Source organism: Rhipicephalus microplus, unplaced genomic scaffold, assembly GCF_043290135.1.
Source record: "Rhipicephalus microplus isolate Deutch F79 unplaced genomic scaffold, USDA_Rmic scaffold_23, whole genome shotgun sequence".
In the NCBI taxonomy this organism is placed as follows: Eukaryota; Metazoa; Arthropoda; class Arachnida; order Ixodida; family Ixodidae; genus Rhipicephalus; species Rhipicephalus microplus.
In genome coordinates this window covers 4246221-4260618 of record NW_027464596.1, presented here as the reverse complement: position 1 = coordinate 4260618, position 14398 = coordinate 4246221, and the positions used below count along the sequence as shown (strand labels likewise).

Here is a 14398-nt window from a genome sequence, read left to right as displayed (position 1 = left end):
ACTATCTTGCACTCGCGCCTACATGGAGTGACAAAGAAATGAGCTTTGAGTTCGAAAATGACAGCACCTCAGCGTCAAAGTCCGACAGCGACAATGTTTTTTTGTGGCAGCCTTTTCACAGCACAGGTGATCAATACTATCTGCAGAAACAGAAATAAATTTGCTTCGTTGGATAATTTTTGAACACCAACCTATGCCGAGAGAGGTGGCCAATGAAAAGAGCTGGTGCCAGATGAACTGGTGAAGTTCACTGGACTGCTGATTTATATAAGCGTTGTTTACATCTAAGGCATCTACTTATATTAAAACACCATCAAGTGTTTATGAGCTGGTAACAAAAAATCAGACTTTGAAATTTATATGTTTGGTAACATTTTTTATAGCTCTACAAATTATACTTTTTAAAAAGAGCATCTAATTACGCATAACTTGGTATGCTACCAGACATGCTCGAGTAATTTTTGCACTAGCAAAAATATCTTTTTTGAGGGCCATGAAAATGACCATTTTCCAGCAGTAACTATCCTAAGTACAATTTACGATGAGGTTTTGAGGTGTGCCCAACTACACACCACAGTGTGTCAGAATGTCAATTTTTCAACTTGACCAAAGCAACCTGATAGTGTTGCAAGAAACCCTGTGATGCCCCCCCCCCCCACACACACACAAAAAAGAGCTTCACTTGAAGAACACATCTGGGCAGGAATTCACGCCATTTAATATACCACATGTGATACCGTACCTAAAATGGAAAACAACTTAGAAGAGCACTGACACGAATTTTAAATGTTTTGGCATTGCTGCCCTATATAAGAACAAGGGTTTCGAGAACCCTAGAGAAAGTACTGGGGTGCCTGGGAATGCATTGCTCATAGATTTATTACTCTTGCTATAAAAAGTCACTTTCGGTTTCTAAATTGAAAGGTGGCTGGCTTCTCTGTGACGTGCCATGTCAGTGTCATTAGAAGGGAAGACAGCAATTCGCGACGTATTAGCGGCAGACTGGCCATCTGCCCGTGGTACAAGTAAACAACGATGAGCCCGTTGACCACAGCGACCCTGACAGTCATTTCTGCGGGTCAGGCTACGTGCAGGATGCAGAGTTCACAAACCCAGTGGAATTGAGTTGACTTGTCCGAATGATGTCCATTGCAGTGTGGCTGGCCTGCTGATGATCAGCGATGAAAACTTTAAAATCAAAGAAAATATTTTATGCGTGCTAACGGACTCCGGTGTGGTGACAGTGTTAACAATGCATACCAAGAAAACGAAAGATGTCCCTTTTTGAATTACTCAAAATCATGTCAGTAACAACTCCACAGTGTTTCCTCCTCAAAGTCAGATGAACAAACGCCTGCCCCAATGGCCACTTGCTCCAGACTGACATCAGGAGCCAGGTGGCTAGTGACTCTGCCCTTGCAAAATATCAGTGTGTGCATGAGTTGGACTATTTCTATTTCTATTCCTGTCTGTTTTTCGTGCGCTTTAACTGATAGTTATACCATGCATATCCAACTAGCCCAACTTTCGATTCTGTTACTATTTCTAGTCCTGTATGAGTACCACTGTGCCTTGGTATAGAGCTGGGAACACTGAAAATGATCAGCTGCATCTTACAAGCCACTGGCAGAAGGAGGCCTACAGAATTAAAACAGCATGACTTGAAGCTTGCTTACAAGATGAGGAAAAAGCATGATGTGGCCATGGCTCCATGAGCTTCAGGCATTGAATGGTTGTGTTCAATTAAAATTACATGTGGAACTGAACTGACTGCTTGTTTTTTTGTTCACTATCAGGAAAGCCAATAGAAGTCTTACTGGCAGATTGTACTGCAATGCAACATGAAATGATGTTTCTATAACTACATGAGCACATTAACTCAGTCTCATTCATCCATACAGTTTGCTAGTCAACCTCCTTGAAAAATGCATATTCATACGTTAGAATTAGTGCAGTGCTGTTCCTCTCTTGGCAGAGAAGAAAAAAAAAACAAGAGGTGAATCCTTACCCATTTTTCTTAGCCTCTTCGGCTAACCAAGAGGTAGTTGCAGTTGGTAGCCTCTGTGCTTGCTTCGAAAGAGCACGTTCACCCCTTCCGTAGCAAGGCACCTCTTGCCACACTTCACGCTTAGTCGGTGGTTTCTTGTACCTGTGGGTGCAGGTTGTAGTTCTTGGTTTTTCATAACACATGTCTGAGTATCAAAAATCTGCAATGCAGGACCAACACTGACTACTTGAAGATGCCAGCGGGAAACAGTACAGATGCTTCAAATGTTCTAAGGAGAGTTCTGCGCATTGGAGCAAAGAAGATTAACTGATTAACAATTACTCCCCCCCCCCAAAAAAATTATTTCCATTATCACTTACAGTTGTGTAAATAATAAATTTTAGGTTGGAAGCAAATAGTGACTCGGTTCAAATAATTTTTAAGTGAATTCGAGTAGTATATATCCCATACAAATAAAAATGAGCACACTGGCCATGACCCAACTAAACTACTTAATATATTTTTTTGTAACTGAAAAAAGGCATGTGCAAATGCTATTCTCTTTGGATTTCGTAACTGAAAAAAGGCGTGTGCAAATGCTATTCTCTTTGCACTTCAAAAGAAGTGGAAGCAACATTGAAAAGTGGCAGGGTTAGACTTTCGATGAAATTCAAGTGATGGCCTGTAAAATATATTACATTTTAAAACTTACCCCACTTAGAGCATATAAACTTGAATAACATGCCTAAAAACTTAAAGGGAAGGAAGAATTAAGGTGAGGGTATCATGTTCATTTAACCTTGTACTGAAGTTTCATGGTAGTGCAGATCTTTCTTAAAAAGATATACTCACGGTAAAGCATTTCTGCATTGCGGGGAAACCATCTTTACAGGAGGAAGTTTATATTTGAATTAATTTACATTATAGCAAACCAAGTTGCTATGGTATCTATAGATAGGGGGTTTCGTTGCACTTTCTTAGCGCTGTAGAATACCACTGGACTCTTAGCTAACCTGGCCTTCTTTTCTTAAGCATTTGAAAGTCTACTTTTTTTTAAAAATAGAAAAACAAAGAAAACCCTGTGCGCTTTCAAACTTCTGACCTTGCGAGCTTAGGCCGGCTTAGTGTTTTAGATGGCCCTCTTATTCGCGCATTAATTCTTTCCTAACTTCTTCCTGGCTCGTTCAATTTTGACAATGTTGGTTTCAGAGTGCCCGCAATGTCAGACTTTTGCTTATTTCGAGTGATCGCACTCCTACTTTGATGTTTCCTGTGAACTGACGAGTTGCACGCACCTGTTTTGTGACTAATCGACTACTTCCGTGCGATTCTTATGTTGAGCGTATATGTCACGGGTAGTTGGAGTGCATGAAAATTAAGCGCGAAAAGTTTCTGACAGGTAAAGAATAGACAGGCTCTGCCTTTAAGGCTGTACCCTATTTTGTTGATGTTTTAGGGTAGTAACTATAAACTAGGGCAAATAGACATGAAAGTAGGCAGTGGCTCTCAGTCAGGAGTCAGATATACGTATTAGTAATTACATCTACAACTAGCCTAATAATGTAAAATAGTGAATAAAACGTAATGGAAGAATTATTTCTACTGCTAGAGAATGGCAAAAGGCAAGAAACTTCATACAAAAGTGATGACGTGTTTGCATCACTCACCACACAGCATCAGCTTGAATTGCTAGACTCCGACCACTCTCGGCACCACATTCATACCTCGTTACATTCATACCTCGTTAAACAGGTGCATGGCAAAAAGTTTGTAACAGTGTGTAAAAGAACCGTTGCACCTTCAAGTGTCTGCAAACTTACGTAGTAAAAAGGTCACAAAAATAGTAAAAGCCGAAGAAAGTTTGTAGCAGCTTCTTTTACTAGCTCTATGCTCGTGGTTGCAAGCTTTCTACTAATTTTTTTGTAAAGTGCACACTAGAGGTACAGTGATTCTGCCTTGAACAGACATGAATTTATGCAAACGCAGTTCAAGTTTAAATAACTCCTCAAAATGCAAGAGTGTGGGCCGCATCAGTCAATCTATGTTTTGGGTGAATTAAAATGCCAGCTCGAATTTTACGCAACTGGTTGCATGAGCACATTGACGTAAATTTAAGCTTTGCAAACGTTACGTACCTTATAAAAAGCGACATACTGCATCACACAATAACTCGAGTATGACAATAGTTTAAAAATGCCTGCTGTCGCATGGCTCATAGACACAAGTGTGCTATCGCAGCCAAAAACCGGATCCGTAATGATGGGAAGCAATTTTGCAAATCTAAGTTGCCCAGTACTGGATGAAAATTCTGCCAAAAAAAAAAAAAAGACAGCTCACCAAATCCTCAGTGTCAAGGTGATTGCCCAGGAATTTAGACAGCTCTTCCTCCTGAGACAAGTACACATAGCCTAGCAGCCGTTTGATGGTCAGGAGCTGAGAGGGGACAAGCAATAGTTTACATCTATTCATTCATTTTAAGCGCTTAAAAATTTTCAATAGTATGAATTGAAATCAAAGCGAATTTTAATATGTTATTATTCATTCTAATATCCACCATGCTCGAATATTTGTACAAGTCTACTTACTTCCCTATGCGAGTATCCCAATACTCCTTCTTCATCACTGCTAGGACTGTACAGGTGAAGCAACTAGAATGTGTAAACTTGGCTCTTTTGTTACGTCCTCTACGGCTTTCAAGACCTCTGCTGGAGTCACAAGCAAGAGGTCTGCGAAGTAATTGTTAGTTGTCTTTCCTCACTGGCTAGGTAGCTTTAACAAAACTGGTTTACTGCACAGTCAGTTCAGCAATGCTATATCATTATTGGCTGCAAGACCAAAAGTGAGGGCATGGAAACTAACTGCCCAAAATTATGTCATCTTTGGTTTTATTGGTGGAAAATACCTCCTGCCACTGATTTGTCCGAAACAACTGCGAGTGCATTGCTTATGCCCTGGAGGCTCAGGTTTGTGTAGACACACTGAAAGTTCCCGAGCCCGGTTATAACATCTGCCATAACGACAAAGAGTCAATAGCAATGTCAATGAGCATTTCTCGTATTTTTAACTGTAGTCTTCAAGGCTTGCAAGGCTGCGTGCATTATGAAAGCCAGTTGCGGTGCAGAGGTCACGATTCCACTGTGCTGCTATTGCAGGTAATGTGGCACAACAAGGATGACGCCACGGTGTTTGCTCAGCATCTCAAGTAGGCCTGCAGTTATGGTTGTCACTTAGTGGTATTAAAGAGGAGCCAGAATTCAAGCTGAAAGTAGCTATGTCATTTAACTGTATTGCTAAATATACAGCCAAATAGGACAGAAGTAGTATTATGACCTGAACTCTTCTCATGATACACCAATATGATTTTCTACACGCAAGAACAAAGAAACGAGAGCATTACTTTTCCTTCTAGCTTTGACTTCAGGCCACGCGTGGGCTGAAAAATAATTATTTATTGATCTACTAATTTATTTTTCTAGCTATTTATGTACCGCAAGGCCAAGACCATTACATCAAAGAGTACATAAAACACAAACAAAAAAGTAACACAATGAGTAAAAAGCTCTATGAACAGACTTCGAACAGACTAGCATTCTTGTGAAGTAGCAGTTACTGCCTCTCAAGGCGGTTACTATCAACACTTGATCAGCAATGAAGGTGATTTCACTTGTTAGCATTGCTGTCCATAGTAGAAAAGCCATGGGTTTTTATACAATGGAATACCAACCTTATAGAAATAGCTAAAGTGACGAGACGTATAATGTGGTGATAAAATAAATCAGTTATGGAGGATGCTGCAGTAGTGTATTCAACAAAAGAAGTACGAGCAGTGAACATTTCGATGATCTGTTAGAGACTGAGAAGAAAGGCGGTATTTTGGGACTGTTATTCTAGCAGTATGATTGTAGTTCGAAACAATATTACACTCTTCCTGTTTATATTACAGGACATATGAACATATAAATATTCATAAAAATTGATGGGCTAGCATTAAACGTGGTTCAAGAGCTAAATAGGCAAACTGTTAATTTTTTGGGCAATCTAAATAAACTTGATTTTCTGACATTTAGTTTCATTACCCATATTTTACACCAGTTGGCGCAGCAACCGCATGGGATTGGTTAGTGTAAGTTCGGTGCGCCTATGTATAGATACGAAGTATAGACCTCTCGCCAGAGAGGCAGTAATTTTGGAACATTCCAGCAAACAAGTCGGTGGAAACATCAAGCGCTGAACCAGTGTTTTCTGGAAGCCGCAAAGCGAAATTGATCAACAGATTTTCTATAATTCTGTAGCTTCATTTCAATGCGAATCTTGGTTGTTCTTTTGTTTAGTTTTGTGTTAACACTCAAGTGTTTTATGCCGGTGTCCACCACGGCTCTGTTGGTGTATTTTTGTCATAGATATGACATTGTAAAATATATACTAACAGACTGCAAAGAAAAAAATGAGAATGCAAGAATTGGTCGCGCGATGTCGTACCAGCAATCCCTCGCTTTGCAGCATGCCGCGCTATCCACTACACCATGAAGCGTGCTTTGTTGGGAGTTCTAGCGGCAAGTCATTTATATATACCATAGACAGTGCAGTGGTCCTCCAAGCTTTGAGACTTTAGCACGTTTTCGTTATCAATAGCGAGATGGTGCAAAGGCCTCCACAGAGCATGGTCCGCCTCCACAGAGCGTGGTCTGTCCTATGCGCTCGCTTACCAGACTGGTTATTTGGGAGAGCACGAAGTTTAGTTCGCTCGGTGCCGTGACTGCGTTTATGCGAGAAGTGAGCCGTTAAAACACGATGATGGAAGAACTGTGAGCTATTCGCACTCATCCTGCGTATACTTATGCACTCGTTTCAAGCGCCTGTCTTTCTGTTTGAACAATGCGCTTTAGGTGTCGTGCTGTGACAGTTGTTAGTCCCCGATTGTCCTGCGTATGCTGACTTCGTGCTTCTTGCTTGAGGCGTGCACTGCAAGTTTCGGGTTGTTTGCCGTTTTCACTCTGACTTTGCAATTTGTTCCTATTGCTGAAACAATGCACAATAAATGCTCAACTACCTCTGTGAAGGCACATTTAATTTTCTGTTATACCAATTCCTATATAGGGGAATCAGACATGCTTTTTTTTCTTTTTTTTAAGTTTGCACGAGAACACACACTGTCTATCAGCATTAGAAACTGACACCAGAATAGATAGTGGGCAGTGTGCTAGCCATTCAATTGCCAACGCCTCTTTGCCCACCTGTTTATGCAGATGCGCCGTGTGTAGCTAGGAGGTGCCTCGATGCACATGAGCCTTCTGCTGGGGCTAGGACATGTGCACACTCATGTTGACCCGCCGGAAAAAGTTTCAGACAGATGGTAGTATTTAGGCTGGCTTGTTCTTTCACCTGCAAATAATAAAAACTTGGCTACTAAATGTGCCAGAACAGAAGCTCAATGTAGACAAAAAAATAGCCATGACGTCAACCTGAAATTTTCGTAGCCAGGTTGGGTCCTAAAGTAGCCACAAACGGCAACCCTGCCTGCAGTTGGAATTGCTGTTTTTAGGGCCAGAGCTCCTTAAGGTGGAGGCTTGCCCATTTTTTCGTTGTGCACCGTAGCCATCACTGACAATGACGATAATGGTTCTGAAGAACAAGTACGTTCCAGACCACACATTCTCTTTCTTCCATCAAGACATAGCACATGCAAGGTGCCCTTTATATGCCATGATGACGATGCTGATGATCATGGACTGGTTTGCGCAGTATACGATGTCCCGATACGCTCTATGATGCATTTCGTATGACCGAAAATGAGCAACAATCACCATGGAGGGGAATATGCACAGATTTCGCCTTTGCCAACTTCAGGCTAGATGCGACACCATAGAGCAGTAATATTGATAGCAAAACGCCCTTTACACACCTCACACAACACACCTCAACACAACATACCAGTTTATATGACCAATAAACCTTGTATATAGCTCTACACTGCTTGGCACTCATTTACATGTGTGAGTGGTTAATGTCACAGGTGATTTATGGTAACAACGAATGATCCCAATGCTTCGTCCACTCATATTGTGGCACAATGTTTCTGCCCAAAAATGCTATTTGTGTTCAGTTTTGAGAACTCTCACCCCCTATTTCAAATTAAGCAAGAAATTAGATTGTGATATCACACCTCAAATGCATAAACATTTTTATAGTGCTTCAGCTTCTTATCAAAGGGCCAGTAAACACCTTTGTGGTTCAAAATTTTTATTGGAGAAATAACTGCCCATTTGTACAATGGGAACATGCTGCCATTGAACTTTGCGAATAAGTGCTATAGCTTAGAAAGTTATATCGCATAGAATGACCTGCCTTGGCTGGTTTCCACCCAGCCACCCTTCCCAAAGCATAGATGGGTGAATGTAGCCATTTGTTCGTGACTACACCCACTTAATCACTGTACTAACATTGTGTCAGCAATTATGTCATCAGCTCGCAGCCAACGATCAAGCAGGGCTTCCCCCATATGCACAAGTGTTAAAGCAGCGAAAGGAGGAAGCACCGTAGGAGGAGTACGAGGCACTGGTGAGGAATGCAGCGTTCAGTTAGTGGTAAAGTAGCAAGACACCTCTTTATCTTGGAGGCTTTTGTATTGGCAATAACACTTGTCTAGGTAGTCCCTCACTAGGGTCTACCGAGGGGCTACCAAGTCCTTCGCTAGAGACTAGGTAGTCCCTAGGTAGGCCGACGCAGACCACATCTGCTAGTAAAAAACCGACTGCTCACGTTGCACAAGCCACCCCGTATATGTAGGCACTGGATCGCGCGTTCGGCATCCAGTCAAGGGCATCTTTACTTGGCTTTCGTTTGATGAGCGCCAGCGTTAACATCGCTGCCAGAATAAGCGTTGCGCCCGCTGCTTCGCATCTACACATGGTTTCCCCTCATCCTTCACTTAACAGAGCAGATGCTGTCGCTTGGCGGCAACTACAGACCAATTCATTTCCTTGCCTTTATATGCTAAATCGCTTTCATCCGACTCTCTACCCCTCCTACTGCCCCTTCTGTGGATCCGTACCGACGGTGTACCACTCCACGTGGGAATGCTCTGCCCCACAGGGCGTGCCTCCCATTCCCAATCCCACCCCTTCCTCTTGGGAGTCTGCACTGCTCAGCTTACGCCGGCAGGAACAGCAGCAGCTGGTCCAGCGGGCTCGCAGGGTCGCGCAAGGCAATGGAGCCCTGGACTGAGGGCCCCACCCAAAGAAGGCTCAGTGTGCATTTGTTATTAATAAATGTTTATTCTCTCTCTCTCTCTACACATGGTTCCCTTTAGCGGTAGACGGTCCAAGTCTTTTTATCCCAATTCAATTCCGACCTCGGGGAGTCAAACGAGAATCACTGGTGTATACCTTGCCATTCTCTCCAAGTGGATGTAAAGTTCATTTTTGTAGAACTGCCGTGGCTCAAAAATCACTGAAGCAATTCCACACGCACATAAAAAAAATGTCACATACCTTGGCGGCTACAATCGTATCAGCATCACATGACTTCCCCGCAGTAGTACAGTACCAATACGGTGAAGAATACACGGTGTATCCCTGTGCAAGGACGTGAGATTTCGCGCAAACGCAAACAACGTGGACTTCCACGGCCCGTGTCATGGTGCTGCTGTTACTGGCACCTGAAGGCTCTAGAGACGCGCCTCCTGCATTAGTACCTCATCAAAAACGCTCTACGGCAGCCGGCACGCCAGCTATCATTCCCAGTTGTTGACAATCGGAATTTCCAGGTCAGAATTTTTGCAGTTCAACAGTGACAAAACACTTCCGTAATTATGGTGCAAGGTTATAATCACGGAAGTGTTTTATTACTGTTAACTTGCAAGTTCCGACCAGAAAATTCCGATTATCAATAACTGAGAAAGCGTGAGCTACACGCGAGAGTTCTATAGCGATTCCTTCGCTGACATAGCAGGCGAATGAAAGATATAAAGCTTTGTCTTGTCCACGCAGTAAAGCGCAAAGCTGTCAGTCGACTGTCGCACAATTTTTGTTCGTTATCAAATAAAACCAGCGATAATGCGGGACAAGGAAGAGCGCATGGCACTGCGCGTGCGTGTGGTTAAAGTAGACATGCGAATGGATATGCGGAGAGCACGCAAGAACTTACCTGGTATTGTGCGAAATTGATACTGGCGCCTGGCGATACACCAGCCTGAAATTAAAACTGGATGGATGGATGGATATGGCTGTACCCTTTAGATCGGGCGGTGGCTAGCGTCACCAAGCCGGAATACTTAATGAACCCAAAACTATATTTATTTTTTTTTCTTAAAAAGTGAGTTTGAAGATTCGTACTTTGCAGTGAAGAGTTTAATTTTCACTCGTGCCTTGACTTTAGCCACCAATCAGATAACCTCCTTCTGGTTAAGTCTACTTGCTTAAAGTCTATTTCGCCCTCCCGGTCCCTAAACCCCAGTGCTTTGAAAAACTCTGCGCCATCATCCTGAACTATAGGGTGAAGCCCTTTACAGAACATTATCAAGTGTTCGGCAGTTTCTTCTTCCTCTCCACACGCACTGCATACTGTGTCTACCCCTTCGTATTTGGCCCGATATGTCTTGGCTCGCAGTACTCCCATCCTTGCCTCAAACATCAGAGAACTACCCCGAGTATTATCATAGATCCTTTCCTTGGCAACTTCCTGCTTAAAAGTTCGATAGATCTCTAGTGCGGACTTCTTAATCATGGCCATTTTCCACATGTCAGCCTCCGTTTCCTTCACTTTCTTCTTAACCGATAGTTCTTTTTGGTTTGGCCACCTGCTGTTTTCTAAGTATTTACCAGTCAACTTCCTGGTTCGCTTCCTCCATTTTGTATTTACATTCTTCATGTACAAGTAGCTGAAAACCTTCCTAGCCCAACGCTCCTCCTTCATTTCTCTCAATCGCTTCACAAATTTTATCTTGCTGCTAGCTTCCCGGCCCTCAAATGATGTCCATCCCATGTCACCTTGTACTCCCTGATTTGGTGTATTCCCGTGAGCTCCTAAAGCAAGCCTACCTATTCCACGTTGCTTAATTTCTAATCTTGCTTGAACTTCTGATGTCATGCACAAGACCGCATTGCCGAACGTGAGCCCAGGAACCATGACCCTTTCCATATTCCTCTCACAACATCATACCTATTGTAATTCCACAGTGCCCTATTTTTCATCACTGCTGCATTCCTGTTCCATTTAGTCGTCACATATATTTCGTGTTCCCTTAGGTACTTGGTCCCATTGCTTATCCATACGCCCAAATATTTGTATTTATCTGTTATCTCTAGCGTGACCTCCTGTATCCTAAGCTCACTACGTTCGTTGTCATTGAAAATCATGACTGCTGATTTTTCCTTACTGAATCTAAAATCTAACCTATCTCCCTCATTACCGCAGATGTCCATCAATCTCTGCAAATCTGCCTTGTTGTTGGCCATTAGCACTATATCATCTGCGTACATTAATGCTGGTAGTGCCTGATCAATAAGTTTTCCTTGTTTGACTAAAGAGAGGTTGAAGCCCAGCCCACTTCCTTCTAATTTTGCCTCTAATCCTTGTAGGTACATCATGAATAATAAGGGTGACAGGGGGCACCCCTGCCTAAGTCCCCGTTTTACCTCTGCAGGCTTGGATACCTGTTTTTCCCACTTTATAACTACCTTTTTACCTTTATAGATACCCTTTAGAAGATTAGTGACTACATGTTCCACGCCTAGTGTGTCCAGTGTTCCCCACAATTCCTTTTGAACCACGCTATCGTACGCTCCCTTGATATCCAAGAATGCTAGCCACAGGGGCCTGTGTTCCTTTTCTGCTATTTCGATGCACTGCGTCAGTGAGAACAGATTGTCTTCCAACCTCCCGAAACCCATTCTGCAGTTCCCCCAGCACCCCCTCATCTTCTATCCATGCCTGCAGTCTTTCCTTTATAACCTGCATCGCCAGCCTGTTGACCACTGAAGTCACTGTTATAGGACGGTAGTTGTTTATGTCAGCTTTGTCCCCCTTTCCTTTATAGATCATGCTCATCCTGCTAAGTTTCCATCCATCGGGAACTTCACCATCGATTATTATTTTGCTCACTGCCTTTCTCAAAGCCTGCTTAGACTTCGGACCTAATGTCTTTATCAGCCTAATTGGAATGCCATCTGGGCCTGTTGATGTACTACTAGGAACCCTTTTCTCAGCCCTTTCCCACTCTCGTTGTGAAAATGGAGCCATTGCACTACTTGATTCGTCCTTGTCTATTGTGGTGCATAAAGTACTTCTTTGTTGAAATTTTTCTGTCACCCTTGTTCTTATATATTCAATAGCTTCGTCCCCTTCTAGCCTGGCACCTTGGGCTGTAGTTATAAAACTCTGCTCTAGGCTCGTCTCATCTCTTAGGGAGTTTAGATGGTTCCAAATTTCGCAGCTGCCTTTCTATCTTTTTTATGTACTTCTGCCAGCCACTGAGCTCCCTTTCTTCTAATCTTTTCATTGATCAGAAGGGATGCAGCCCTTCTACAGCTTAGAAAGGAATCCCATTTTCTTTCAACATCATCTGTCGGTTCACCCCACTGCTTAGCATGTCTGTGTTCCCTAGAGGCTTCCTGACGTTTTGCTATGGCTCTCTTAACTTCCTCATCCCACCAACTTTTGGGTTTGTGTCTTCTTTTCCGGGGTGACTTGTTACGCGTCTTAGCAAGCTCTGGCTCAAAGAGTCTAATTAGATTCGTGTATGTCCACACTGTCTTATTATCATCCGTGATTACTTTCTCAATTTGTTTAGTGGCTATTTCAATTTGCCTTTCTGAATTAAAAGTTTTCTGTAGTTGCTCATCTTGTCTCCTTTCCACTTTCACTGCTCTTCCAAAACTTAGCTTGATACGTTTGTGATCACTACCCAGACTTCTGGAGCCACCTTCATCTATGTGCATTCCCCTGAGCTTATCATACATCCTATATGACATCAGTGCATAATCTATCGTCGACTGCAGCCTTCCTACCTCCCATGTTATTTGTCCTTCACACTTCTCGGTACTGTTGCAAATTATCAAATCAAGCCTTTCACACATATTCATAATCATTTTGCCTGTCGGGTCAGTATACCCAACTATATCTTCTATGTGCGCGTTCATATCTCATAGTATAATTACCTCGCACTCTCCCCCGAACTCCTGAATGTCATTTGATATACACTCTACCATTGCCTGGTTTTCCTCTCTGGCCTTTGCTCCCGTCCACAAGTACACGAAACCAAGGAGTGTCATTTGACCTGACACTTTCCCTTTTAGCCATAAATGTTCCTTGCACTCCTGCTTGACCCTTTGCCAGTCTGTACTTTTATGAAGAATGAATGCCCCAATACCACCCCCCTTTCTGCTGCCTTCTGTTCTATTACAATATTCCCACGCGTAGTCCGGATTGTTCAGAGGTTGTTCCATGTCCCTGAGATGTGTTTCTACAAAACCGTATACCACCGGCCTCTCTTCCCTTAGCTGTTCTTCTATCTCTTTCCACTTCAGCCTGTTCCTACCACCCTGCATGTTAATATACCCTATGTCTGAATGGGCTCGGCACTCGTGGCTACGTCTATTTATGCCCCGAACTCTAACTATCTTAGACATTGGCGCCACTTTGGAATCGTATCTGTCCATAACACCTGGTTGTTTTCCTCGTTACTAGCTATCCTGCACCCCGAAGGGCTCGCTTGCCCCTCAAAAAGCTACTGCGCACCCTGCAAGTCGCCAACCCACCTCATGACCTAGCCGCCCATCGAAGTGAATTCTGTCTCGTTGAAAACCACCCCACCTATGCACCTCTCTGTTTATTTCCACCACCTCAAACCCTTTCTCTCGACTCATCCGCCATATCTCTTGGTTTGCGTTGACAACCGCTCTTTGCAGGTTGCTATCACGCACCGGTACCTCCGGTATCGTGCATATAACTACCTGTACATGAGGAGAAGTGGTGTGCATGTTATCGACGCCTTTCGCCAGTGTGGTTGCTAGTCCTGCTGTATCTTCATTTAAGATATCATTTAAACCACCTGAAATGATCACGAGGTTTCGTCTATCAGCTGTAGTTTTGAGTTTTGCGCTCGCTTGCCTCATGACTGCTTCCAGCTTGCGTCCTGGGAACGCCCCTACTGCAACCCTCTTGTCACCTCTTACCCTCTCTTTGATGGCTTCTGTGCATCGATTTAAATTCGAGTCCCCGGCGATTATCACATGCTGTGACTTTTCAGCTGGAGCGTCCTGCACCTGGGGGCTACTTGCACCTGTGACGCCGTCTGCTTTGTCCCCTCCCAGCCCCACCACTACCTCGCTGAAGCTGGGCCTTGCTACAGTTGAACCGGCTACACCTGTTTTTTCCAAACTTGCTTGCTCTTCCTTCTCCACCGTTCTGGTT

The 14398-nt window shown here is 43.3% G+C and overlaps 1 protein-coding gene across 4 annotated transcripts in view; it reads right to left on the bottom strand.

Moving 5' to 3' along the window:
• Positions 1-10216, bottom strand: part of LOC119168836 (uncharacterized) — a 46570-nt gene extending 36354 nt beyond the window's left edge. The window contains exons 1-4 of one of the 4 annotated variants that reach the window (XM_075884025.1): positions 10133-10216; positions 7222-7369; positions 4325-4420; positions 2009-2207 (exon numbers count right to left, since the gene is read on the bottom strand). In XM_075884025.1, the coding sequence (XP_075740140.1) occupies positions 2009-2012 (4 nt within the window). In that variant the 5' untranslated portion in view covers positions 2013-2207; positions 4325-4420; positions 7222-7369; positions 10133-10216. Of the gene's footprint in view, positions 1-2008; positions 2208-4324; positions 4421-7221; positions 7370-9477; positions 9724-10132 lie in introns of those variants that run through there. The other 3 variants (XM_075884023.1, XM_075884024.1, XM_037420151.2) reach the window with 3 other exon arrangements.
• Between the last annotated feature and the right edge of the window lie 4182 nt (positions 10217-14398).